The following is a 25,837-nucleotide window of genomic DNA, read 5'->3' on the forward strand; positions in this document are numbered from 1 at the left end:
TCCTTCCCCACTGTCGGAGTAGCCGGCAAGGAGGAACTGAGGAGTGGGCGGGCCAGCAGGGGTATATATCAGGCGCCATGCCGGCGCCACTCCAGGGGGCGACCTGCTGGCCCACCGAGTGTTGCTAGGGTAAAAAGTCTCCGACGAGCGTGCACGCGGCGCGCGCACACCTAACTGGAATGGATGTGAGCAACACATCTCGAAGAACAACAGTTACAAAGGTGAGTAACCGTCTTTTTTCCCGCAGTCTCCGCGCCCATTGGAATTCTGGGTTGAGCTCCTAATGCCTGATGGGTCAAAAACCATTGTCGCTGGTGGTTCTGGGTACATGTTGTCAGCTACCCTGTTTCTCCCCGCCCCCCCCCCCCCCCGTGAAAGCAATGGCAGACAATCGTTTCAAGCCTTATTTCCTGTTACCCGTGCAGACGCCATACCATGGCAAGCATGGAGCCCACTCAGCTCACTGTCACCATATGTCTCCTGAGTGCCGGCAGACATGGCACTGCATTGCTACACAGCAGCAGCTCATTGCCTTTTGGCAGCTGACGGTACATTACGACTGGTAGCCGTTGTTGTCTCCTGGGTGCTCTTTTAGCTGACCTCGGTGAGGTCTGTCAGGGGCACCTGGACATATATAGGAGTGATTCCAGGTCATTCTCTTTAAGTTTCATCTCATGGATATTCAGTCCTGCCTGCAGTCATACTGCACCGTCTTCTGGTGAGTAGCCAGGAGACGAGGCTGGCTAGCAGTCGTACTGCACCATCGTCTGCCAGCCTAAGAGGTATAAAAGAGCAATGGAGTGGATCAAAACAAGAAAGAGACCAGATTTGTTGTGTATTCATTTGCTCCCCCCTCGTTCCCTGAATAGTGGTGGGAGGGATAGCTCAGTGGTTTGAGTATTGGCCTACTAAACCCAGGGTTTTGAGTTCAGTCCTTTGAGGGGTCCATTCTGTGTGATAGTTGTGTGTTTCTCCTTGATGCAGACCCACTCTCTTTGTTGATTTTAATTCCCTGTAAGCCAAGTCGCCCCTCCTTCCATCAGAGCAATGGCAGACGATCGTTTCGCACCTTTTTTCAGTGCAGACGCCACAGCATGGCAAGCATGGAGCCTGCTCAGATCACCACAGTTGTGAGCACTGTAAACACCACACTCATTATCCTGCAGTATATGCAGAACCTGCAAAAGCAAAACCAGGCGAGGAGGCAACGGCAGCACGATGATGAGAGTGATGAGAACATGGACACAGACTTCTCTTAAAATGCGAGTTTCGGCAATATGGATGTCATGGTGTTAATGGGGCAGGTTCGTGCCGTGGAATACTGATTCTGGGCCTGGAAAACAAGCACGGACTGGTGGGACCGCATAGTGTTGCATGTCTGGGACGATTCCCAGTAGCTGTGAAACTTTCGCACGAGTAAGGGCACTTCCATGGAACTCTGTGACTTGCTTTCCCCTGCCCTGAAGCACAAGAATACGAAGATGAGAGTAGCCCTCACAGTTCACAAGTGAGTGGCAATAGCCCTGTGGAAACTTGCAATGCCAGACAGCTACCAGTCAGTGGGGCATCAATTTGGAGTGGGCAAATCTACTGTGGGGGCTACTGTGATCCAATGCAATCAAAAAGCTGCTGCTGTTAAGGGTAGTGACTCTGGGAAATGTGCAGGTCATAGTGGATGAGTTTGCTGCAATGGGATTCCCTAACTGTGTTGGGGCGATAGATGGAATCCATATCCCTATCTTGGCACCAGAGCACCAAGACAGTGAGTACATAAACCGCAAGGGGTACTTTTCAGTGGTTCTTCAAGCACTGGTGGATCTGAGGGGACGTTTCACCAACATCAATGTGAGATGGCCGGGAAAGGTACATAACACTCACATCTTCAAGATCTCTGGTCTGTTTCAAAAGCTGCAGCAAGGGACTTTCTTCTCAGACCAGAAAATAACCATTGGGGATGTTGAAATACCTATAGTTATCCTTGGGGACCCAGCCTACCCTTTAATGCCATGGCTCATGAAGCCATACACAGGCAGCCTGGACAGTAGACAGGAGCTGTTCAACTACAGGCTGAGCAAGTGCAGAATGGTGGTAGAATGTGCCTTTGGATGTTTAAAAGTGCACTGGCTTAGACCTCAGTGAAACCAATCAGAGTCAAAAACTATCTTCCCATTGTTATTACTGCTTGCTGTGTGCTCCAGAATATCTGTGAGAGTAAGGGGACGACGTTTATGGCGAGGTGGGAAGTTGAGGCAAATCGCCTGGCCGCTGATTATGCGCAGCCAGACACCAGGGCGGTTGGAAGAGTACAGGAGGGCGCGCTGCGCATCAGAGAAGCTTTGAAAACCAGTTTTGTGACTGGCCAGGCTACAGTGTGAAAGTTCTGTTTGTTTCTCCTTGACCACTCCCTCCCCTTGGTTCGCTCTACTTCCCTGTAAGCTAATCACCCTCCCCTCCCGCCTTCAATCACTGCTTGCAGAGGCAATAAAGTGATCGTTGCTTCATATTCATGCATTTTTTATTAATTCATCACACAAATAGGGGAATAACTGACAAGGTAGTCCGGGAGGAGGTGAGGGAGGAGGGAAGGACACGGCCACAGTGTACTTTAAAACTTATTGAATGCCAGCTTTCTGTTGCTTAGGCAGTCCTCTGGGGTGGAGTGGTTGGGTGCCCAGAGGGCCCCCCACCATTGTCTTGGGCATCTGGGTGAGGAGGCTATGGAACTTGGGAACAAGGTGGTTGGGTACACAGGGGCTGTAGCAGCAGTCTTTGTTCATGCTTGCTTTCCTGAACCTCAACCTTACAACGGAGCATATTAGTTTGTTCCTCCGGTAGCCTCAGCATTGCCTCTTGCCCTCTGTCACCAAGCTGACGCCACCTATCATCTTCAGCCCGCCACCTGTCCTCGTGTTCATATTGTGCTTTCCTGGACTCTGATATTGTCTGCCTCCATACATTCTGCTGGGCTCTTTCAGTGTGGGAGGACTACATGAGCTCAGAGAACATTTCATCCCGAGTGTGTTTTTTTTCGCCTTCTAATCTTCACTAACCTCTGGAAGGAGAAAATAGTGTGAGCATTGAAATATTTGCAACTGGTGGAGGGGGAAAAAAAAGGTAGCATGGTAGTTAAAAAGACACATTTTAGAGAACAATGGGTAGACTCTCTTTATTTAAAATGGGTTGGCAATTTAAAAGGAGAGGCTGCGGTTTTCAGTTAACATGCAGCACAAACCCAACTAACGCCCCCTACCCCCTCCCACACCCAGTTCTCTGGGATGATCGCTTCACCCCTCCCCCCACCGCGTGGCTAACAGTGGGGAACATTTCTGTTCAGCCACAGGCAAACAGCCCAGCACAAACAGGCACCTCTGAATGTCCCTTTAATAAAATCACCCTATTTCAAGCAGGTAACCATGAACGATCTCACTCTCCTGAGGATAACACAGAGAGATAACGGATTTTGTTTAAATGCCAGCAAACACCGGGACCATACACTGTGTTATGCAATGATTCCAGACTACATGCTACTGGCCTGGCATGGTAAAGTGTCCTACCATAGAGGATGGAATAAGGCTGCCCGCCCCAGAAACCTTTTGCAAAGGCTTTGGGAGTACATCCTGGAGAGCTTCATTGAGATGTCCTTGGAGGATTTCCGCTCCATCCCCAGACATGTTAACAGACTTTTCCAGTAGCTGTACTGGCTGCGAATGCCAGGGCAAATTAATCATTAAACACACTTGCTTTTAAACTATTTAAACGGCTTTGTCGTGTGGACGGGTGTAGGGTTAAATCGATGTAACGCAGCTAAATTCGACCTGAACTCATAGTGTAGGCCAGAGCTAATTTAGCTTCAGTCAAACACTTGTGACTGGTTATTGTTTATGCAGTGTACTATGTGCAGTATAAAAGATATTACCTCACCCACCTTGCCTCTCTGGTTAGTGTTTAGTTAACTTTTGGCACATTCCTAATTGTAATGAAAATCCGTACGATCTGTTAATCTGAAATATTGCTTTTCTGCTTAAACCTCTTGTATTTTTCATTCGAAGTATTTTTAAAAGAAAACTGAAGCATTTGTATGACAAAATATTCACTGAGATGAATATAGTGAAGTTAGAAGGGATCACCAAATTTAATGGGCTCTGCCCTGTAAGCAGAGAGATTGAAATCCAGGTGAAAGCATTTATTATCATTCCTGGTCAGGATAGTCATTTAAACGAAAGAATGTTTGCCAGACTTTCAGAAGTAGTGCATTCAGCTCTTTCACTTATACAAAGAATGTGTTTAAATACACACTAATAAATTAGCCAGAAGAAAACTTAATTTGAAAATAATTCTGGCTTAGAATTGCTAAAGTGGTTGCACAATGTCACAATTTGTATGTAGTGAAGGGCAAAGAGTTTTGCACACTTTGTTGTCATCATTTGACATTCTAATACAGTCTTATAGAATCTTAAGTATGTTGTTTTTTTGTGCAACTTTGGTTTAGGTAGCTCCAGTTCTGTCTGACATACATTCTTCATCAAAATCACCCGACAGAAGATCAAATACACATCCAATATCAAGTAAGGTAAGTTAGCTACATAAAAGGAAACACTAAATAATGTAAGAATGTTTGTATACGTTCATTAAAAAGCGTGTTTTTTTTAATGTAAAAGACTATTATTGCAGAAGTGCTGAGTGATTCATTTAGCAGGAATCTCTTGGCCATCATACTCAGCTGGTTGAGGCTCTGGTCTTTCTTTTCCAAACATTTTTGAAATATAGAAGAGCTGTGTAAATCCTTGTGTAGTGACAGTGGAAGTTGAAATATCGGTCATTTGATTTAATTTATCAGTAATGCCTTACATGGGAGATGTATAATCAAGCTCTTAAATGGTCTTTGCTTGGTGCTAATCATCCATCTTTCAGACATGAAGCTGTGTGCTTAATCTGAAGATGCTCAGTCTGAAAGTATTTAGTTAGTTGCAATATTAAGGACTTTCTGCATACTGTTTTAATGTAAAATGTTGTGAAGATTGTCATAGGATGTGTTGCAGCATGCTCTTAGATAAGCTGTACAGAAAATTTGGTGTCATGGCAAGTTATAGCCATGTCTCAAATGTGTTCGGCACAAGGTGAGGGGCTAATTGTCACAACAAGTGATGATATCACATCATGAGATAAACACTGATATGTTACTGTGTTAACGAAGTGACCCTGTGCATTTTCTATTCAAAACAAAAAAAGACTACTCTGGACACTTGTGTTCATCCAAGGTTAGTCCACTTCACTTCCTCAATAATAAGGCTTCCTTTTTTTAGTTTTTATTTTAGATGCGTAAAAACTGAAACTAGTTTTGTTGCTTCCCATTTTACTCCAGTTTTGGGGAATTTGAATGTGGATATGGAGTACATTAAGTGGTGCATTCCAGCAGTAGTTTCTAAGTCCTACTGTTTCCTTTTTCCCTCTGATACATGTATCAGCAGTTCTGAATGACACATCACTTACAGCTTAGTCTCTAACCGCCCCCTTGCTTCCCAAAAATACTTTAGAATAGAGAACAACAAAAACTTGATTCATTTTTTTGTATGTAAAAATAAAACTAAATTTTAAAAAGAAAATTCTTGTGATGAAGGAAGGGGAGTCCAATTGCTGTAATTCTATATAAAATAGGATAGAATAGTACAGTTTGTTATGAAGGAGGGGACAGAAAAACTCATATGGTAGAAGCTGCTTAATTGGAACACCCTGCTGAATTCCCATCATCTTGATTTAACAGCTGTTTCAATTAAATAGTTTCCCCAAATATTACTTAAGATTATCACCATATGTTTCTCCAACTTGAATCACTTAACTGATGCTTGGTTATATACTAGCTATATTTGTTCTGCATAGATCTTGCTTTAAAATTGGTAATTTATTTCAATTATCAAAACATTAAAATTGGCACAAACTATACATCACTGAATGTTTTCTGGCTGTCACTATGTGGAACAGAGGAAAAGTATACTGATAAGTTTTAACTTTCATTAACACCTGTATCTGTTTTAGGCCAGAAGTCATCTCAGCAAAGTACCTTTGAGCAACTACACTTCTTTTAAAGCAGCAACATACTTATTCAGTTTAATAGGGAAAACTTGTTTTCAGAACTCATTCCACTAATGTAATTATTCGCATCTTATATAAATGGCTTCAGCTGCCACTCAAATTAAAAAAAAAAAAGAAATATATCTGAATAAAGCGCATTACAACTGAAGGCATATTACAACATTCAAAAAAAAGTTTGAAATGTCAGCGTGCATAGCAAGAAAAGAATCAAGAAAACTAGTAATGAGTGGCTACTTTGGAATATTTCATTCATTTCTTTTGTTTAAGAGAGAGGAAATTTTTGCTTTTGGTGCTGGCATTGCCTTGACAGTATACATCTCTACTTCGATATAACGCTGTCCTTGGGAGCCAAAAAAGCTTACTGCGTTATAGGTGAAACCGCATTATATCGAACTTGCTTTGATCTGCCAGAGTGCGCAGCCCCACCCCCTCTCCCCCGAACATTGCTTTACCGTGTTATATTCAAATTTGTGTTATATCAGGTTGTGTTATATCGGGGTAGAGGTGAAATTGGCTTTCCTGTTTCCTGAATGTCTACAAACTCCATTTTAGTAAATTTGTGCAATACTTTGACATACTGAACATACAGTGTTGAGTTGTTCCCTGAAAATAGGCACATAAATGACAAATTACCTGAAAAATCAGTTATTCTTACAGAGCTTTTGTGCAGTTTGTGTGCAGTGGACACTTCTGCTGGTCCTTAATTTAAAAATCCTCTTTTGTGTCTGACTAATTACCCACTGTGCTTTTTATGATACCAGGTCCACTTGGTATATTTCCAAGAGTTCTGAAGGAGCTTAAGTATGAAGTGTTTGAACCACTAGCAAAACTGTGCAATCTCTTATTAAAAACAGCTACTGTACTGGAGGATAGCAAACATGTCTATGGATGATTTGTGGAATTGCAGAGCAGTAAACCGTATATCTGTACATGCTAAATAGGTTAAAATTATAATTAAAAAATAGAATAATAAAATACCTGGAAAATCATATTATGTTAGGATCTAACTAGCATGGTGTCTGCATAGGAAAACAGTATCTCACTGATCTACTAGAATTCTTGCAACATGTCTAAGTAGTGGATAAAGTTGACATAATTTATGTAGACTTTCAAAGGGCCTTTAACAAGATGAAAAATGAAATCATGGGATGAAAGGCAGATTATTAGATCATAATCTGGCTAAGAGGAAAAATAAAGGGAAAAAGTACTCATAGCAAACGGTTGACAGCAGGATGCCTTAAGGTTATATGTCATATCCAGTGTTTAATATGTTTATAATCTGGAAAAGAGGTGAGCGGGGAGATATCTAAATTTATGTAAGAGACAGTTCTTTGAGTAATTGCGCATGTCAATTCCACTTCGGGGGGGGGTGGTGTGTGTGTGCAGTTGTCAGAGATTTTTCCCTCAGTGGTACCCGTTTGAATGGCACATGCACCCTTTGCTGCATATTCCACCTTGCAAAGATATAAAGGGCAGAGCTACTGCCCACCCCGCCTCAGTTCCTTCTTACAGCCTTTGACAGTTGTTGGAAAGTGTGATTTTTGCTGTTGCAGGTTTTTTCCTATGTTTATATGGTTATTACTTGTTTTAGTAATTTCAGTAGTTTAAATTGTTTACGGAAATGAGTTTTCTTTTGAAGTGTTTTTGTAAATATTTTGGTTCCCATTGCTGGGTTATGCCTTGGTCACTGGGTTTCAAGCCCTGCTTTCCTTCAAGAAACTGATGCCAGCGAGTGACCTGCAGTCTAATTGCGTGAAGTGTCTTGAGGAATCTCACGTCAGGGACTGTTTTCAAATTTGCAGGTCTTTAATCCAAGAACCAAGACAGAGACAGGGAGCCAGACGTAAGTTTCTTCTCACGGAAGTGGCTTTGTGTCCACCCTCAGAGTGATCCCACTCAAGGCAGGTAGCGAGTGCATCCATGTCAATCAGAAGTGCTCCGTCTCCTAAGTACTGAGGAAGAGCGACCAGAAGATGGTATGTAAGAGTTCAGTATCTGGGAGAGCGAAGTCCTCAGCACCGAAGTTTAGCACACATTTGTACAAGGACAACAAAGTGCACTCCAGGTCCACTCCGAGACAGTCATCTGCTCAGCAGGGACTATCGGCATCAGCACCTCTGAGACGGCTTTGTCTGATTCAACAGTAAAGGAGACTATCCTGGTACCGTCTGCTCCGGAAGCTTATGCGGCAGCGTGGGATCTACTGAGTGTCTCAGGATCCACTTTGCCAACAATCCAGGAGTCTTCTTGCCTAGTACAGCACCTACTGTAACTGTATCATCCCAGCAGATGGTACCCTCCATGCCTCCAGTCTTCCACCTGCCTCTTGTTTGCCTCTACTGTCCAAAGGGAAGCTGGCCATGATCTTACCATAACTGCTGTGTCCAGGTTCCCAACGTTAATCCCCAGCACCAGTGGGAACAGCCCCTTCCTAAGAGGCTGATTTATCTTCGGACTCTTAGGTTGTTTCTTTGTCGCAGCCAAACCAGGAACAACTCATTCCTCTTCCACCACCTACCATCCTTTTTAAAGGCAAATATTTATTGAATATTCAATCATAAAGGACATTATTTGTATTCATCAAACAAACTAAAGAAACTGAAACTTAACTAAGTTTAATTTTTTTTAAATTAAACAACTAAACTTTACTTAAAAAATGAGATACAAAATACCAAATTTTTGCTGTAGTGATAACAGGCGTATACAAAGATACAGTCAATTTTCATGATCTTTATCTTTAACCAGATAATGAGCTAACCCAAATTGACCAAAACAGATTAAGGTTTCTTCGTCTTCCTGTCCTAGAGAGTATGTCGCTCGCCAGGTGTTATGGACTTAAATTCCTCAATCACATCATTGTAATTAACTGACAAAGCCAATTCTTGTTCAGTGTACAAAATCATAAGTGAGTTGAGGCACTGTTGGGACATTGTGCTTCTTAGTTTGTTTTTTACATGTGCTACTTTCAAAAAGGCTCTTTCATGTGAACACCTTGTAACAGTTAAGAGTGCAAAGCATTGAATAGATTTGTAAAAGGCCTGGAACATGGAAGACTGATCAGATTCCTTTAGCCAATAAAGCCACTCTCTGGTGGTGTTCATAGTGGCTACCTTTAGGAACAGATCCGTCATAATCCCGAAGCAATCTGACTTCAGCTTCCAGCTCATCCAAGGACACTTTAAATTTGTCGGCAATGATTCTCATATTGTCTCTGCCCATGTCTCAACTCAGCAGTTTTCCCATTGCAGTCACAATTTTACAAGTCTCCTGTTCAAATCACTGGTCAGTGCCGGTAATCATTGAGTCTAGGAGTAAGTAAAATGAAGTTATTCTCTCCTGCTTCTCTTTTGTATCAAAGTGATGTTGGGATGCAAACACGTCGTCAATACGAGTGTCTGTTTTTTCTCTTCTTAACTGGGGGAATCGATATATCATTCTCTACACACATTTTCACACTGTCATTAAAAATAGATTGAAAATGTTCTGGGACACTTCTCATTGCAGCCAAAGAGTTACTCAAGCTTTTCACCCTTGTCATTGCAGTAAGTTGAGATCCGGAGCTTGAAGAGCCTTACTCACTTCTACCCCTTCTGGAGAACAGGGTATATCGTGAAGGGCAAAGATGAACTTGAATGAATTTAGTTCATGGATAAGGCCCCTGGCTTTTATTTTAGCGTCAGCAAGGCGAGTTTGTTTCAATATCTCTTGTAAAGCTTGTAAAATGATGAAGTAGTTTTGTTTTACAGCAGCCACTGCTTCTGCTCTGCATGCCCATCGTGTGTTTGATAGTGACTTCAAAGTCTTCAGCTGGGATCCTATTTCTTGTGAAATCTTCTCAATTACTGCATGTCGCATAGGACTCCCCTCCATGAAGGCATAAAGAGTCTGACTAACATCAAAAAAATCACAGTTCTGTTTTGTTTACTTGAAGTGCATGCATCTACTAGGACGAGCTTAAAACAGTGTGCATAGTAGTGTAGATAGAGTATTTCATTGTTTGTTTCTTTCTTTACATTTCATTTGAACTCCCGCAGTACATCCAGACATAGTAGATGCGCCATCAAAACAGACAGACATCACTGGTGACCAGTCAATTTTAAGAATGCCAAGGATGTCATTTAACTGGTCAAAAATAGATTGAGCATCAGCTGTTAACAGTCTCTGAGCAGACACAAAATGTTCAACTGGACTTTGTTTTTCCTTGTCAAAGTACCACACCACAATGGACATCTGCTCATGGTGTCCACAGTCAGTAGTGTTGTCGGCAATTATTGAGACCATTTTTTCATTTAGTGAAGACACAATCTTTTGTTGCACAACATTGTGCAAGGCCACAATGAAATCGTTTTGGATGCAATTACTCAGATAGGTAGCGTTTCAAGGAGATTGTTGCACATGCTTTGCCATTATGGGACCATATTTTTGGAGCATATTGACAGGTTTATTTCTAAAATCTTTTCTCAAAACTGCAACTTTTTCATTGTGACCCCTGAATGGTCTCCCACCTTTCGCCAACACAGAACAATGTCAATCAGTCGCTCCATTACACTTTGGTTATGGCACCGTTCTTCTTCTTTAGACAGATAAGCCTGCTTGCCCTCATCCAACAATACATCAGTAGGTTTCCCTTCATTAAAACTTTACCGCGAAGAACAGCTCAACGCATGAGATTTTGACAGTTGGTCATTTTAAAAACATTTGTTAGCCCTGTGCCAGTTTCTGAATCCCTTATCAATAAATGCTGGATCAGTGTGACCTTTTGTTTGCTGCATCATTAGAGGAGAAGAAACGGCAGTAAAAGCAAAATTATGCATCCTTTGATGGGCTATATTCTAACCACCTACACTTTTCATACCAATCAGACTGAAAACTTTTTTGTTTATTCCCTATTTTACTTCTAGGAAACATGCTCAATCTAGGCTGATAAGGACCTCTAGATAATAGAGACCAGCATTCTAATCTGTTTTTTGAAATATCACAGACCGAGTCATCAGATGCAATGTTTGATGGCTTTGAATAGGAACTATGCTGACCTGAACTAAGAGACAGTCTGTTTCTGTTGGTCATTACTCAGTTTATTGCATGCACTGGAACTGGTTGGCGGCATTATCTTCATGTGAGTTCTTAACTGAGGAGTCTGAGGTATTTGCACTACTATCAGCACATTCATTATAATTTAGTTTGCTGCTCCTTTTCTTATCTTAACAACAAACCAATCCATATTTTAAAATTGAAAGGGGGTATCATGCGATTGAATTAAAAGGTAAAGCCACAGGCTTGTTATGCTATTTCAGTAGAATACACATGACAAAGATTACAAACACTGTAGACACTGTGCTGGGCACACCTGATGCAGCCGCTTATATAGGTCAAAGAATTTTCTAGAATAGTAGTCGGAGGGGGAGAGGGGAGGACCAATGGTAACGCGGCGGCACCGCAGTAGTGGGAACGTATGCTGGGAGCGAACGTGGGCTTTTTATACATTTCTACAACATCTGTATTATGCAATTCGGCGCTTATTGCATAATACAACAATCCAAACTTTGAAACGAAAAGCACATATCATGCCATTAAATTAAAACGCAAACCACTTTTTTCACGCTGCCCTTGCAACGCCTCCAGGTACCTTCCCCAGAGCTTCCACTGGCCACGGTTCCCCGTTCCCGGCCAGTGGAAGCTGTGGGGGCGGTGCCTGGAGTAACACAGAGCTCTTTTTTCCACCCCCTCCCCGGGGCCCAGGGACGTGGTGCTGACTGCTTCTGAGAGCGGCGTGGGGCCTGCGGCACCATGGGGGGCAAGTCCCATGGGCCGGATCCAAAGCCATGAGGGGCCAGATCCAGGCCATAGTTTGCCCACCCCTGCATTAAGATGTGCCTGGGCACACCCTGTGCGCACGCCTATGCTTGGAACACTTAAAAGGAAACTGAACAAAGCTATAGTAAACTGACAGTAGGGAATAATTTTGCATTATCAGAAATGTAGTAGAGAAATGTCTTTTCTATCTTCTGTGGAAAATTTGTGTTGTACATATAAAGTGATTGCTTTGATAGCAGGCTTTACATAAGAAACATCAGAATGACCATACTGGTCAGACCAATGGTCCATCTAGCCCAATATCCTATCTTCTGACAGTGGCTGATGCCAGATGCTTCAGAGGGAGTGAACAGAATGGGGCAATTTATCAAGTGAACCATCCCTTGTCCAGGCTTCTGTCAGTCAGAGGTTTAGGAACACGCAGAGCATGGGGTTGCATCCCTGACCATCTTGACTAATAGCCATTAATACCTATCCTCTATCAACTTATCTAAATCCTTTTTGAACCTAGTTATACTTTTGGCCTTCATAACATCCCCTGGGAATGAGTTCCAAAGGTTGACTGTGTGTTATGTTAAATAGTACTTTCTTTTGTTTGTTTTTAAATATGCTATCAATTTAATTTCATTGGGTGACCCATGGTAATGTGTTATTTACCCCTTCACATAACACACTTGACTTTCTTCATACCATTCATATATTTATAGACCTCTGTCATTTCCCCCCCTCCAAGTCGTTTCTTTTCTAAGATGAACAGTCCCAGTCTCTTTTTAATCTCTCCTCATATTAAACCTGTTCCATATGCCCAATTGTTTTTGTTGCCGTTCTCTGGACTTTTTCCAATTCTAATTTATTTTATTTTATTTTGAGATGAAGCATGCAGCACTGCATGCAGTATTCAAGGTGTGGCCATACCATGGATTTATATAGTGGCATTAGGATATTATCTATTCCTTTCCCAATAGTTCCTAACATTATTTGCTTTTTTAACTGCCATTGCTCTTTGAGCAGATATTTTCAGAAAAATGTCCACAGTGACGTCAATATCTTTCTTGAGTGGTAACAGCTAATTTAGTCCCTATAATTCTGTATGTATAGTCGGGATTGTGTTTTCCAATGTACATAACTTTGTATTAATCCCCATTGACTTGCATTTGCCATTTTGTTGCCCAATCACCAGTTTTGTTAGATCCCTTTGTAACTTTTCAGTCAGCTTTGGATATAATTATCTTGAGTAATTTATCAGAGGGGTAGCCGTGTTAGTCTGGATCTTTAAAAGCAGCAAAGAATCCTGTGGCACCTTATAGACTAACAGACGTTTTGGAGCATGGAGCTCATGCTCCAAAACGTCTGTTAGTCTATAAGGTGCCACAGGATTCTTTGCTGCTTTGAGTAATTTAGTTTCTTCTGCAAACTTTGCCACCTCATTGTTTACCCCTTTTTCCAGATCATTTATGAATATATTGAACAGTACTGGTCCCAGTACAGATCCCTGGGGGACACTGCTATTTATCTCTCTCCATTGTGAATACTGACCATTAATTCCTACGCTTTGTTTCCTGTCTTTTAACCAGTTACTGATCCATGGGAGGACCTTTCCACTTATCCCATTATTGCCTATTTTGTTTAAGAGCTTTTGGTGTGGGACCTTGTGAAAGGCTTTGTGAAAGTCCGGATATGCCTTATCCACTGGATCATCCTTGTCCACATGCTTTTTGACCCCCTCAAAGAATTCTAGTAGATGGGTGAGGCATGATTTCCCTTTGCAAAAGTCACGTTGACTCTTCCACAGCATATCCTGTTAATATATGGCCTTGTCTACACTTGCAAGTTTAGAGCGCATTAAATCAGCCTCAGGCACCATAACTCCTGAGGTATGCACACTGGCAAGGCACTTAGAGCACCTGAACTCTACAGCTGGAGTGCTCCTGGTAATCCACCTCCACGAGAAGCATAGAGCTTGCTGTGCCCAGGCTGGAGAGCCGGGGTGTCAGTGTGGATGATGCGTTGCGTTACTGCACTCTGATTGGCCTCTGGAAACATCCCATAATCCCCTGAAGTCAAGTGGCAGCTCTGGTAATTGTTTTGAACTCTGCTGCAGGCATGCGGATATCCCCTTTCAAAGCTCTGTTTCTGACATCCCGCATGCTTATCTGCTGCAGGACACAAATCAATCGTTACTGTGGAATGCTCCTGCTGCAGAGTGTGTGTGTATGTGTGAGAGAGAGAGAGGCGGGGGTAGGGGCTGATGTTGGGTTTCCCCCTTCCCCGTGCCACTTTCTGAACTTACAAGGTAGCATGCTAACTCACTCTGCTCCCCAAAACACAGTCTCTCCCTCTATATACACACAACACACTCCCTGTCACATTCTCCGCCCCCTCATTTGAAAAACAGCTGGCAGTCTAGTAGGATGCCCATGGAACAATGAGATTGGGAAACCTGCATCATGTGACGCTGTGCCTGCCCCATTAGGCATTGTAAACCCTTTCCAAAGCATGCTGCAGCCACTTGCACACTGGGATAGCTACCACAATGCACTGCTCTCTGTGGCATTGCAAGAACTGTTAATGTGGACATGCTCCACAGTCACAAGGAGCACCGTGTGAACACACAACAGCGCTTTCCCTGCTGCTGTCTCTGAGGGTTGGTTTAACACCCGGTGTTCTATATCTGCAAGTAGTGACGTAGCCTATGTTTCTGATAAATCTGTTCTTTACTATAGTTTCAACCAGTTTGTCTGGTACTGGAGTTAGACTTACTGGCCTGTAATTGCTAGAATTGTCTCAGGAGCCTTTTTTAAAATTCGGTATTGTATTAGCTGTTTACCAGACATCTGGTATAGAGGCTGATGTAAGTGATAGGTTATATATCAGAGTTAGTAGTTCTGCAATTTCATATTTGAGTTCCTTCAGAACTCTTGAGTGAATACCATTTGATCCTGGTGACTTGATAAATTGAAACATATTAATTTGTTCCAAAACTTCCTCTATTGACACTTCAATCTGGGACAGATCCTCATATTTGTCACCTAAAAAGAATGGCTTTGGTGTGAGAATCTTCCCCCACATCCTCTTAAGTGAAGATGGATGCAAAAGCTCATTTAGCTTCTCCACAACAGCCTTATCTTCCTTGAGTGCTGCTTATAGAGTATCCTCTTTAATAAATCCTTCTCTAAGGGAGGTATCTGTCCAAACCATGTGCTCCTCCAGACCTATTGGTCTTCTCTCATTCCTTAGTTTAAAAACTCTTCTATTACGGGCTTCTCTGGGGAGTTCCTCATGAAATGTGTTCATATAGAAACTAGTATCTGACAGATGTTAGTCAATGTCCATTATTTTATTTGCCAGACAATTACCTCTTCCAGATGACGATAGGTTGTTAATGTTCTCATGGAAAATTTCCACATGGCCACAGAGAGAACATCCCTGAAGATGGGAAAATTTAGTTGCAATGATTTACTGCTTAAAAAAACTTGCTATATATAAATGCAGATTAGAGTGGTTTAAACTACTCATGGCTTTTTTGTTTTTTTTTTTATTTCTTTGTGCTATTATTATTTTATGCGTAGATACCAAGGTATAAAGGACATCGTAAACTGAAAAAGTGCTTGGACAAGGCTGGTGAGCAGGTAAAATGCATGAGAGGAGAAGATGCTGGCAGGTGCTTTTAGTCTTCCTTTAGGAAAACAGATTATACTAAAAAATAAAATAAACTGACAATGCAAACACTAAAGTTTATTGTAATTTAGCTATTAATATAAAGGTATAGAAATGGCACTCTAAGGCACCATACTTAGAATATTGTATACATAAAAAGCTTACTTCATAAATCATACTAACAAATGAAAAATTAAGCTTTCTGTTGGGCACTTCTTTGTTAACTAATGCTGTTGACGTGTGGAGGGAACGACAACCGCATGAGTTTAAGTGTAGAATGTCTTCAAGTCTGAATTTCTAAAGGCTTTTTTCTTAATGTTGCATTAATTTGGCATATCCTCCCAAAACTAATCCGTGAAGCCATTAATCTTCTTTACAACCCTCCTTAAGATCCATTTTTACCTTGTTGTCTACAAGACATCACCGGATGATAATGGGTAGATAGAAAGCTAGTGGGGATAAATTGTATTTAATTGTAAAAAAAAATCCTTAAAAAATTATTTGGAACCATTATGTACGTGCTTTTACTACTGTCATGCTTACTCACCATCTCCCTTTCCTCTTGTTGCATATTGCATTTGTTTCTTGTCTTTAAATGATAATCGGATTCTGCTACCCTTATTTACGTTTATTACTTTACTTTGCATTCTCCCATTAAAACTGAGAGTGATTGTAGGTTAAGGTACCACTCAGTCTTGGTAAGGGAAGTGGGATCTTACTGTGTAAGGATGGTATAAATCAGGACTACAACAAATAGTTATGGCTGTGTATCTGACCTTTCTGAAAAAAAATTCACAGCCACCTTTCAGAGTTTACTATCTTTGCTCTTTTCTCTGTTTTGCATCACAAGTGATTAAGAGTATATGAATAGATTAATTGCCAGATTTTATTTGATTTTAATGTACTTTATTAGTTACTAGGCTTGCGAATAGGATCTTAAATAACTAAACTTTAAGAATCAGCTTTTTATAAAAATATTAGCCAGTTGAGTTTTAATTTAGAAAAAATTGCTCTTGGTTTGTAACCTTGTCTATCTGCATCAGATTTCCACTAATATTTACAATCTCTTTAAAAAAGAAGCTTAAGTGGAAATATTGATATTACTTCAGTTTTAGTAGTATTGCTATATAACATGAGGTGTTTTGCTCTCCCACTGTAGAATATTCCTTGAACGAATAATTTTTAAAACTGACTCTTTTGCCTTGTAACATGGTTTTAGATTAACTAATAAACACTTTTGGAAGATAACTTGTAAATCACAAATGATCCAACTTCCCCAGCACATACCACTCTTGACCTCTTCACATTTAAAATGTCTAACTTTTTAGGATGTTTAATTTGAAAAAGAGTTGTGTGGGAGAGAATGATAAAAATGCTAAAACCCCATGTCTGTGAGTTGACTTCCCTCTCAAGTACTTGTAAAATGAATGAGTTTTCAATTCTGTATTAATATTTGTCATTAAAGGCATTATTGAATGGCAATAGCTCTCTCCATAGTTAAGGTTACATCAATATTTGAATTATAAGATGGATTTTCAGCATTCCTCTAAGTCAGTGGTTCACATCCAGGGGTACATATACCCTTTGGGGGGCACACAGAGGTCTTCCAAGAGGTATGTCAGCTCATCTAGATCAGTGTTTCTCAATCTGGGGGTTGGGACCCTTGGGGGGGTGTCACAGGATGAGTTTGAGGGGGGTGCAAGTGCAGGGCCAGCGTTAGAGGGTGGCAAGCAGGGCAGTTGTTCGAGCTCCCACGCCACAGGGGGCCACACAAAGCTGGGTTACAAGCTTCAGTCCCGGGTGGCAGAGCTTAGGATACAGTGCCGGATGGCAGGGCTGTGGCTTCAGGGGTACAGTAGTCTGGAAAGGTTGACAACTACTGCTCTAAGTTTCTTCAGAGGTGTTTCCTCCTCAGACTTGATGCAGATTTGTCTATGGACAAACAGTAACTCTTCTGGCCAATTTGAGGTGAATTGGCCAAACTATTTCTGAGAAAAGGAAGTTGGAAATGTAGGTATAATTCAGATGTGGAGAGATTACTATAATGCTGTTTGCTATGTTTAACTTCCAAAATGATGAGCCTTGTTCAGAAGATCTTGCAGAAATCTAGTGACGCTTTGCAGAATCGAGGGTGCATATAATCGTTCTTTTCTGTGTTGAGTTGTCAGAATTCCCTGTGAGGCTGCTGCTTAGGTCTGTCAGACCATGTAATGCTTACATGGCGTCTGCGGGATGTGGTAAAGGTAGTCAAAATGCTGAGTTGGCGGGGGGGGGGTTCTTTTTTTTTTTTTTTTTTTTTATTATAATGGATCAAATGCCCCTCCACAAGCCATATGAATGTAATTCAATGTTTTTCTAACTGTGTAAGAGAGATTTTTCATAAATAACCTCACCCTCTAAATAGCCAGTCATCCAGTAACTGTTTCAAATTATTTCACTCTGCACATCTTCTGGAAAAGTATTGCTGGTGTTCTGCGGAATGTTGTTTGAGAATAAAATACTTCTGAATAGAGCTGGTTGGGGAAATTCCAGTGTAACATATTTTCATCAGAATTTACTAATTCATTGAAATTGAAAAGTTTTTCATGGAGATGGCTCCAATTTGATTAAATTCCTTTGAAACTTAGGCAAGAAACATGCCTGGCTTTCTGCTAACTTGCTCACCCAGCTCCTTGGCAGCCTGGGCTCCTAGGGTTCCTGAGGTCTGTGCCTCTGGGGCAGCCCATCAAGTAGACTTGCCTTGGAGATGGGGCTCCAGTCTCTTTCGCAGAGAACATATACATGTTGAGGGGGCGGGACTGCCACAAAATAGAATGATCTTTCTCCTCCAATCTCTACTTCTAAGTTCTGTTCCCACCTTCACTGACTACCTTTAAAATGTGATTCTGCTCTGAAAAGTGACTGTCTAAAAATAGCACTTTCTTACACAATGGAGTTGTTGCTTGTATACATTCAGAGTCTTCTCTGCTGAATATTAACCAGTAAGTTTTGATTGTATTTTATTCTTGTTCAACTTGTAAGAGCCAATGCAACTAAGTGAGTAAACAGTATTCCATCCTTTCTTGTGCATCATTAAACTAATTGTTTAAGTTTCAATCATCTATGTCTTTCAGAACCCCTTTGATGCCAGTGGGTTTGTACAGTTGTCTCTAACACAACAGTTTGGCTTTACTACTTGTGGTGTTGCATAAGAAGGAAGGAACATAGCTTAATTCTTAGTTTAAATTGACTTTGTGCCATAATTATTAGAATAAAAAGCATTTTACTTGGAAAAATGAGCACATATGGTCATGAAAGTCATTGGGAAACATGGAGTGCCGTGTTACCATAGTCACTTTACGTAGCTCTGCACATGAATATTTTGCCCTGATATTTTTGTTTGCAGTTGTGTTGTAGTCGTGCTGGTCCCAGAATATGAGAGACACAAGGTGGATGAGATAATATCTTTTATTGGACTAATTTCTGTTGGTGAAAGAAACAAGCTTTCAAGCTCCACAGAGCTCTTCTTCAGGTCTGTGAAGCTCAAAAGCTTCTCTTTCACCAACAGAAATTGGTATAATAAAAGATATTACCTTATGCACCTTGACTCTTGCATTTATATAGTATCTTCATAAACATTTATTTTGCAACACCCCTATGGTAGGTAGATATTGATAACCTCTTTTTTTATACTGTTGATTGGCAAATAGAGAGATAAAGGGTAAGTACCTTGATTACAGTTGTGCAAGGTAGTCTTGGAACCAAGTTTACAACACAAGTCATTAGCTCTGTCCCATAAATAATCCAACTATAGAGTCCCCCATACTTAATATCCCTAGCTCTATATTCCGACAGCATCTGTTAACTATGTTCGCAAGGTTAAAAAAATCAAGTTCTCAAATATTAGGAAAACATTTAGATAGGAGTGGAAGACTGAAACATGCCTAGTTAGCAACTAAATTGCCTACACAAAAAGTAAATTTTACTTATTTCCAGTACATTTTTCTGCATTAGAGTATTTTTGGTTCATTTGACTTTGCTTCTAGGTATAACCTATATTATAAAGTCCTACAGAGGGGATGGGATAGATTTTTTTTTATTATTTATTTTTTTTAAAGAGCTCTTTAGATGGCTTTGAAATAGGATTTTTTTTCGTAGTTGATACACTTGTATGGGTACAAAAATAGAAAAATTAAATCAATTTAAAAAATTGATTACGTGGATAACTTGCATAGTGTATGTTCCCTGATGGTCCTTTATTAACAGCTGAACTGCAGTTCAGTCATGAGAAACTATTTCCATGACTTCACTCAAAAAAGGCATTTTCCCTCCTGTAAATTTGATTATTTATTTTATTTTTATTTTTATTTTATTTTATTTATTTATTTATTTTTAAGGTTGCCGAAACCAGTCAAAGTGATACAAGTATTTCATCAGGAGAAACAAAAAGCAAAAGCAGCATTCACTTTCTTCCCAATGAGACAAAGCCAGTTTCTCAACCACACAACAAAGACTTAAATACCAAAGAAAAAAGTGATCCAGCTGTAGGTGAGGATGATATAGAGGGAGATTCATTTTTTGATGATCCCATACCCAAACCGGAGAGAAACTATGGCTGGTAAGTAAACCATGCTCCCTAATTAACACATTTATTTGATGCTTAGTAGGTTTGGGTTAGATGTGTTACTTGTACATAGCCTGTAGTAAAAAATGGTGTGTAGGTGCACTGTAAAACATCTGCTAGAAATGCACAATACCTCCTGAGGCTCCCTGGTTGCACTGGTGAGTAATTTTCACCCTTTTGGTGATGTTGCATAGTTCTCTTCTGATACCAAGCCAACTGATCTGGCTGGTGGGATTGGAGAAGGGCAGGTGGAGCCTTGGCTCTGCTAAACCATGAGCTTTCCAACCCATTTGCTGCTAGGAGTAAGTATCTAAGGTACAAAACCTGTGCTCCTTGAGCCCTGAAGATGCAACTGCGGCCAACCTTAAAGTAGCTGCACAAGTAGGAGGGGAGAGTCTTTATTTCTCTGCATAACTTTGCAAGGACTGGCAGAATCTAATCCACAGTACTGGAGTAGTTAAGAAAATATTGATAGTTCTCGTTCTCTCTCTCTCTCAGACACAGACACACCAGCTTCATACAATACAAGCATTAGGAAATCCCTTGTAGAAATCAGTGTTCACATTTATTACCCAGTGTGTCCAAGTTGACTTGTTTTCAGTAAAGTAATTTGTTTTTCTGGAATGTGTCAGCTTTGCAGGCCCAAACATTTTAGGGCATTTTGTGGTTTTATAGTGTCTGATGATGAGTGAAATGATATTTTGAAGTGCAAGTCTGACTGAAAGGTGCAAAGGTGTCAAAACCCACATTCTCATTTCCTTGATCTTGCTGCAGCTCTGAGCAGAGTCATTTCCACTGTGCTGTGTTAGAGCAACTTTAAAGTTGTACTGACTTTGGGTGTGCCAGAAATGCACCTGAGGATTAATATAGCAGGAGGTTTATCCATCCATGCCCACTCTTTCCCTTTTACATTGGCAACAGACAGCGAGGTGGTCTACTCCAGTGGCTCTCAGCCTTTCTAGATTACTGTACCCCTTTCAGGAGTCTGATTTGTCTTGCATATCCCCCAAGTCTCACCTTACTTAAAAACTGCTTGCTTACAAATCAGATACAAAAATATAAAAAAGAACAGGAGTACTTGTGGCACCTTAGAGACTAACAAATTTATTTCAGCATAAGCTTTCGTGGGCTACAGCTCACTTCTTTGGATGCATAGAATGGAACACACAGACAGGAGATATTTATAGATACAGAGAACATGAAAAGGTGGAAATATGCATACCAACTGGAAGAGTCCAATCAATGGAGATGAACTAGCGTCAGCAGGAGGAAAAAAAACCTTTGAAGTGATAATTGAGATGCCCCATAGAAGGTGTGAGGAGAAAAACCAGGGGGAGAACACTTCAGCCTCTCTAACCACTCAATGACAGACTTGAAGGTGGCAATTTTGCAACAAAAAAACTTCAAAAACAGACTCCAAAGAGAGACTGCTGAACTCGAAATAATATGCAAATTGGATACAATTAACTTAGGTTTAAACAGAAACTGGGAATGTTTGGGTCATTACACTAATTGAATCTATTTCCCTATGTTAAGTTCTCCAATTGGTATGCATATTTTCACCTTTTCATGTTCTCTGTATCTATAAATATCTCCTGTCTGTGTGTTCCATTCTGTGCATCCAAAGAAGTGAGCTGTAGCCCATGAAAGCTTATACTGAAATAAATTTGTTAGTCTCTAAGGTGCCACAAGTATTCCTGTCCTTCTTGCGGATACAGACTAACATGGCTGCTACTCTGAAAAATAGAAAAGTGTCACATCGCATTATTACTGAACAATTGCTTATTTTCTCATTTTTATCATAAATCAATTGGAATATAAATATTGTACTTACATTTCAGTGTATATGGAGTAATTTAAACATGTCATTTTAAGAAATTTTAGTTTGTCTTGACTTCACTTGTCCTTTTTATGTAGCCTGTTATAAAACTAGGCAAATGTCTAGGTGATTTGATGTACTCCCTGAAAGACCTCTGCATACCCCCAGGGGTACGCATACCCTTAGTTGAGAACCACTGGTCTAAGCTCTCTTATGTTGGCCCTGCAGTATCACATGCTCGCTCTTATGTTAGGAGGATCCTGGTGTGGCACAAAGTAACCACACAAGATCATTCTCCCCTCTATTTCTAATAAACCGGCAAACTCTTGTCAAAAAGTGATTATTTATGACTGTTACCTAGTGGGAAATAAAAATTACAAGATATGCTCCTGTGATATATTTAAAGAGCAGCTGACTTCTCATGAAAAATATTGAATGAATACATTAGAAAGAACTCTGCTTCTTATTTTTTTGATTTGCTCCTGCTTATTTAGGAGTTTAAGTACTAATTGATTGTAACATCATGTTAATTTCTACAGCCAACTGATTGTGAGGTAATAAACTGGGATAAAACAATAGATGGGAATACCAGTGTCAGAGGGATCTGATAATTGTGCATGATCTTTAAACTGGCAGCTTTAAAATATTAAAATGAAACTTTCAAAGGAATTTGTTCCTCCAGTCATTGAATCTGAGATAGTGATAGTGCCTTTCAAAGCAGGTAGATTCTCAGGATTGTTGCAATTTCCTACATTTTTGTCTTGCCGGATTACCTTGGCTTTTAACTGATATCATCATGGTTCATAAGTAAGGCTACGTTTTTGTCAATGATATTTTTAGTAAAAGTCATGGACAGGTCTTGGGCAATAATGAAAAATTCATGGAAGTCCGTGACCTGTCCTTGACTGTTACTGAAAATACCCATGAGAAAATGAGTAGCCTGGGCAGCTGCGGGATGTGGGAGAGGCTGTGGGAGCTCCAGGGTCCCCCTCTGCTGGCTGCTCCAAGCTCTGGGGATCCGCCCTGCCACCCGCTGCGCCTAAAGTCACAGAGGTCTTTGGAAGTCATGGATTCTGTGACCTCTGTGACTAAATCGCAGCCTTATTCATAAGTTAGAATAACGCATCCAGTGCATCTGTGTTAATTATTGTCCTTGAAAACTAAATATAACAATCGTGAGTGTAAATTCTACAGTTCATAGACCTGTGTTTGTAATCTAATAATTCAAAACAAAAGACGAAACAACATTAGAAGGACTTAAATAGGTTTGTGCAATAGTTAGCAAACAATACAACTAGCCTATATTTATAAACATAAGGAAATGCAATAAAAACAGTGTTTAGGAATTTTACTACTACAGTATTACATGAGTACTCAAATGGTCCTCAGTTGTTAAATGCATCAAAGGCCAATGACTTGAATGGTAATACTTATTCATAATTGCTACCTGAAAATGCTTGAAAGATAAGAGTTCACGAAAAGAAGCCTTAGTTACTCAGCAAAACTAAATTTCCTTGTAAAGAACAAATCTCCATGGCAGAAAAGAAACAAGGTTTGTCAATTACATGGATTATGCTAACAATCTCTTTCCATATCAATATTACATAAATTTTTAGACTTGTGTATCTTAATTTGGTTTACGTAGCATGCAGATACTGATAGCATTTCCATAGTAAGGCATCTTTGTGTGTGCAAATTATGGTAAATGAATTAGCAAAATGCTAATTAGCCAGGTTCTACAGATTTTGTGATTTATTATACATGTAGTAAAATAATACACTGTGGACGAAGATTACAAACTATCATATTTCATGTGTATGTACATGTAACGTAGAGTTATCATAAATTTATATAACTTGTTTAAATATACATTAAACTCACCAAAACCGTAGAAAGTTAATGCAAAATCAGATTCTGCTCAGACATCATCTCATTAGATGAGTGTAAAATACATTACATGAAAATTGTATTACAGTCACAACTTGGTCACTGAAAAGATTTTCTAGGAATGGTGAAGATTAAACTTAGACTTTCAATGTGCTTGTTGCATCTTTTATTTGTAAATAATGTGTTAATCTATATTCCATTCCTAAATGTAATGGCAGCTAAACCAGTTTATCATGTGGCAATGAAAAAAATCCATTTTGCTGCAATCTCAGGGGGGCTTGCTTTCTACAACGTGACTGTTACTAGTTTTGTTGAACAAAACTGATCATAATTTAAAAGCAGAAACTAGTTGATATATTTATTTATGCATCAATCTTTTCCTCTTGGCTATATGGTCTTTGTGGGGATAACTAAAGGCCCCTTGATAAAAATAGTGATACTGAAGAAGATGCAGGAGATCTATTTGTGACAGAAGACAGGCAGAAGTCCATGAATAGGTGAGAAAATAACTTTCTTCTTGCATGTCTTGCTTGACACTTTTACCACCAACTTCCAGTAGGAAGTTTTTGGCCTTTTTTAGATTGTAGAGTGAATAGTTCCTTCACCTGATCTTTTGCTGCATACATTACTATTTCTAGGTGCATACATATTTAATGGGTGGTAGAAGAGAGAGTCACATATCTATTTACAAATAGTTTCCCTTTTTAGGAAAACAGAATCCAACAAACGAGGAGGAAACCTTGCATCTCTTTCTGATGCACCCCCGCTAAGGAGTGGGCTAAGCTCCCTTGCTGGAGCACCTTCACTAAAAGAACCTGACCGTAAGTATAGTATTGAAATCCTTTTTGTATCTTGAGTAGGGCAAGAGAGACGAGGGATAGACTTAGTTGATCTTGAGATCCCTTCCAGTCCTATGATTATATGTCTGTAAGTGTTTTCAGGATTGGCTCTTAAATTTGGAATATAATATTAGCCTATAGAAAAATTATACTAGACTTAATTGGTTGATGGATGTATTTAAGTATGCCCTTTTTTTCAAACAATAACCAAACATATTTCTGATTTCAATTTTTTTTTGGTTACAGATGCAAATAGAAACTCTGTTTTGAAAGATCTACGCTTGGTGAATGCAAAATTTGGATCTCTTGAATTAGGCAAGTAGTCGCTGAGCATGAGGGAACGTAAACATCCTAGTTTTGATATGCCTTACATTTCAGCTCCTCAAGGAAAATGAGACACTGAAATATACTGCTGTCTTACTCTGATAAAAGTTCCATTGGCGTCAGCTGGAGTCTTGCTTGAGTAAGAAAAGCAAGATATTCTTTATACAAAATTCCTAACTGGCAGGAATTATATGTATGTTTCTACCAGAATTATTTTACACATACAACAGAAACTCAAGCCACTCCATGCATACGTTTTGGGGATAATTTTGTAGTTGGTCTGCTTGTCAGTAAGGTATTGTTGACTAGAACAGTGCTACTCAAAGTAGTGGTCCGTGGAGCATTGCCGGTCCACGAGCCATTGGCTGCTGGTCCACGGCAAGTTTCCAGGAAAGAAAGAGAGAAATAATAGTATAATTTAAAAATCACACTGGAATTCCACCAAGAATAATTATCAGTCTATAAACATCGACAATATTAAATAATATTATGTTTTCAGAAGTACATATTATAATATTGATACAACAAAATAAAAAATGTCTGCCAATTTTTATTTTATTCATTATATTGTTTCTGATATAAATTAACATTATTACGAATGTTCAAATAATATTTTCTTGGATCTAGTCATTTTATACTATCCGCCCAGATGCACAGCCTTTCAGTCAGTCTTGAATATATTTAAATGGGAACATCTCTGCATGTACGTGACATTCCCATTCCAATTAATACAATGAAGAATGTTTGTTAGTTTTTCTGATCTGATGTGGTATGTCCCTAGACAAAAACTATGATAATATGGCG

General features: G+C 40.0%; 1 protein-coding gene across 6 annotated transcripts in view; it reads left to right on the top strand.

Annotated features, from left to right (window-relative positions):
- FGFR1OP (FGFR1 oncogene partner) overlaps positions 1-25,837 on the top strand; it is a 62,201-nt gene that overhangs the window by 29,185 nt on the left and 7,179 nt on the right. For 3 of the 6 annotated variants that reach the window (XM_030556742.1, XM_030556738.1, XM_030556737.1), the window contains 6 exons: positions 4,490-4,570; positions 15,474-15,533; positions 19,938-20,158; positions 24,287-24,367; positions 24,579-24,691; positions 24,956-25,024. In XM_030556742.1, coding sequence (XP_030412602.1) covers positions 4,490-4,570; positions 15,474-15,533; positions 19,938-20,158; positions 24,287-24,367; positions 24,579-24,691; positions 24,956-25,024 — 625 coding nt within the window. The remainder of the gene's footprint in view (positions 1-4,489; positions 4,571-15,473; positions 15,534-19,937; positions 20,159-24,286; positions 24,368-24,578; positions 24,692-24,955; positions 25,025-25,837) is intronic. The other 3 variants (XM_030556741.1, XM_030556739.1, XM_030556743.1) reach the window with 3 other exon arrangements.

This window comes from Gopherus evgoodei, chromosome 3, assembly GCF_007399415.2.
Source record: "Gopherus evgoodei ecotype Sinaloan lineage chromosome 3, rGopEvg1_v1.p, whole genome shotgun sequence".
In the NCBI taxonomy this organism is placed as follows: domain Eukaryota; kingdom Metazoa; phylum Chordata; order Testudines; family Testudinidae; genus Gopherus; species Gopherus evgoodei.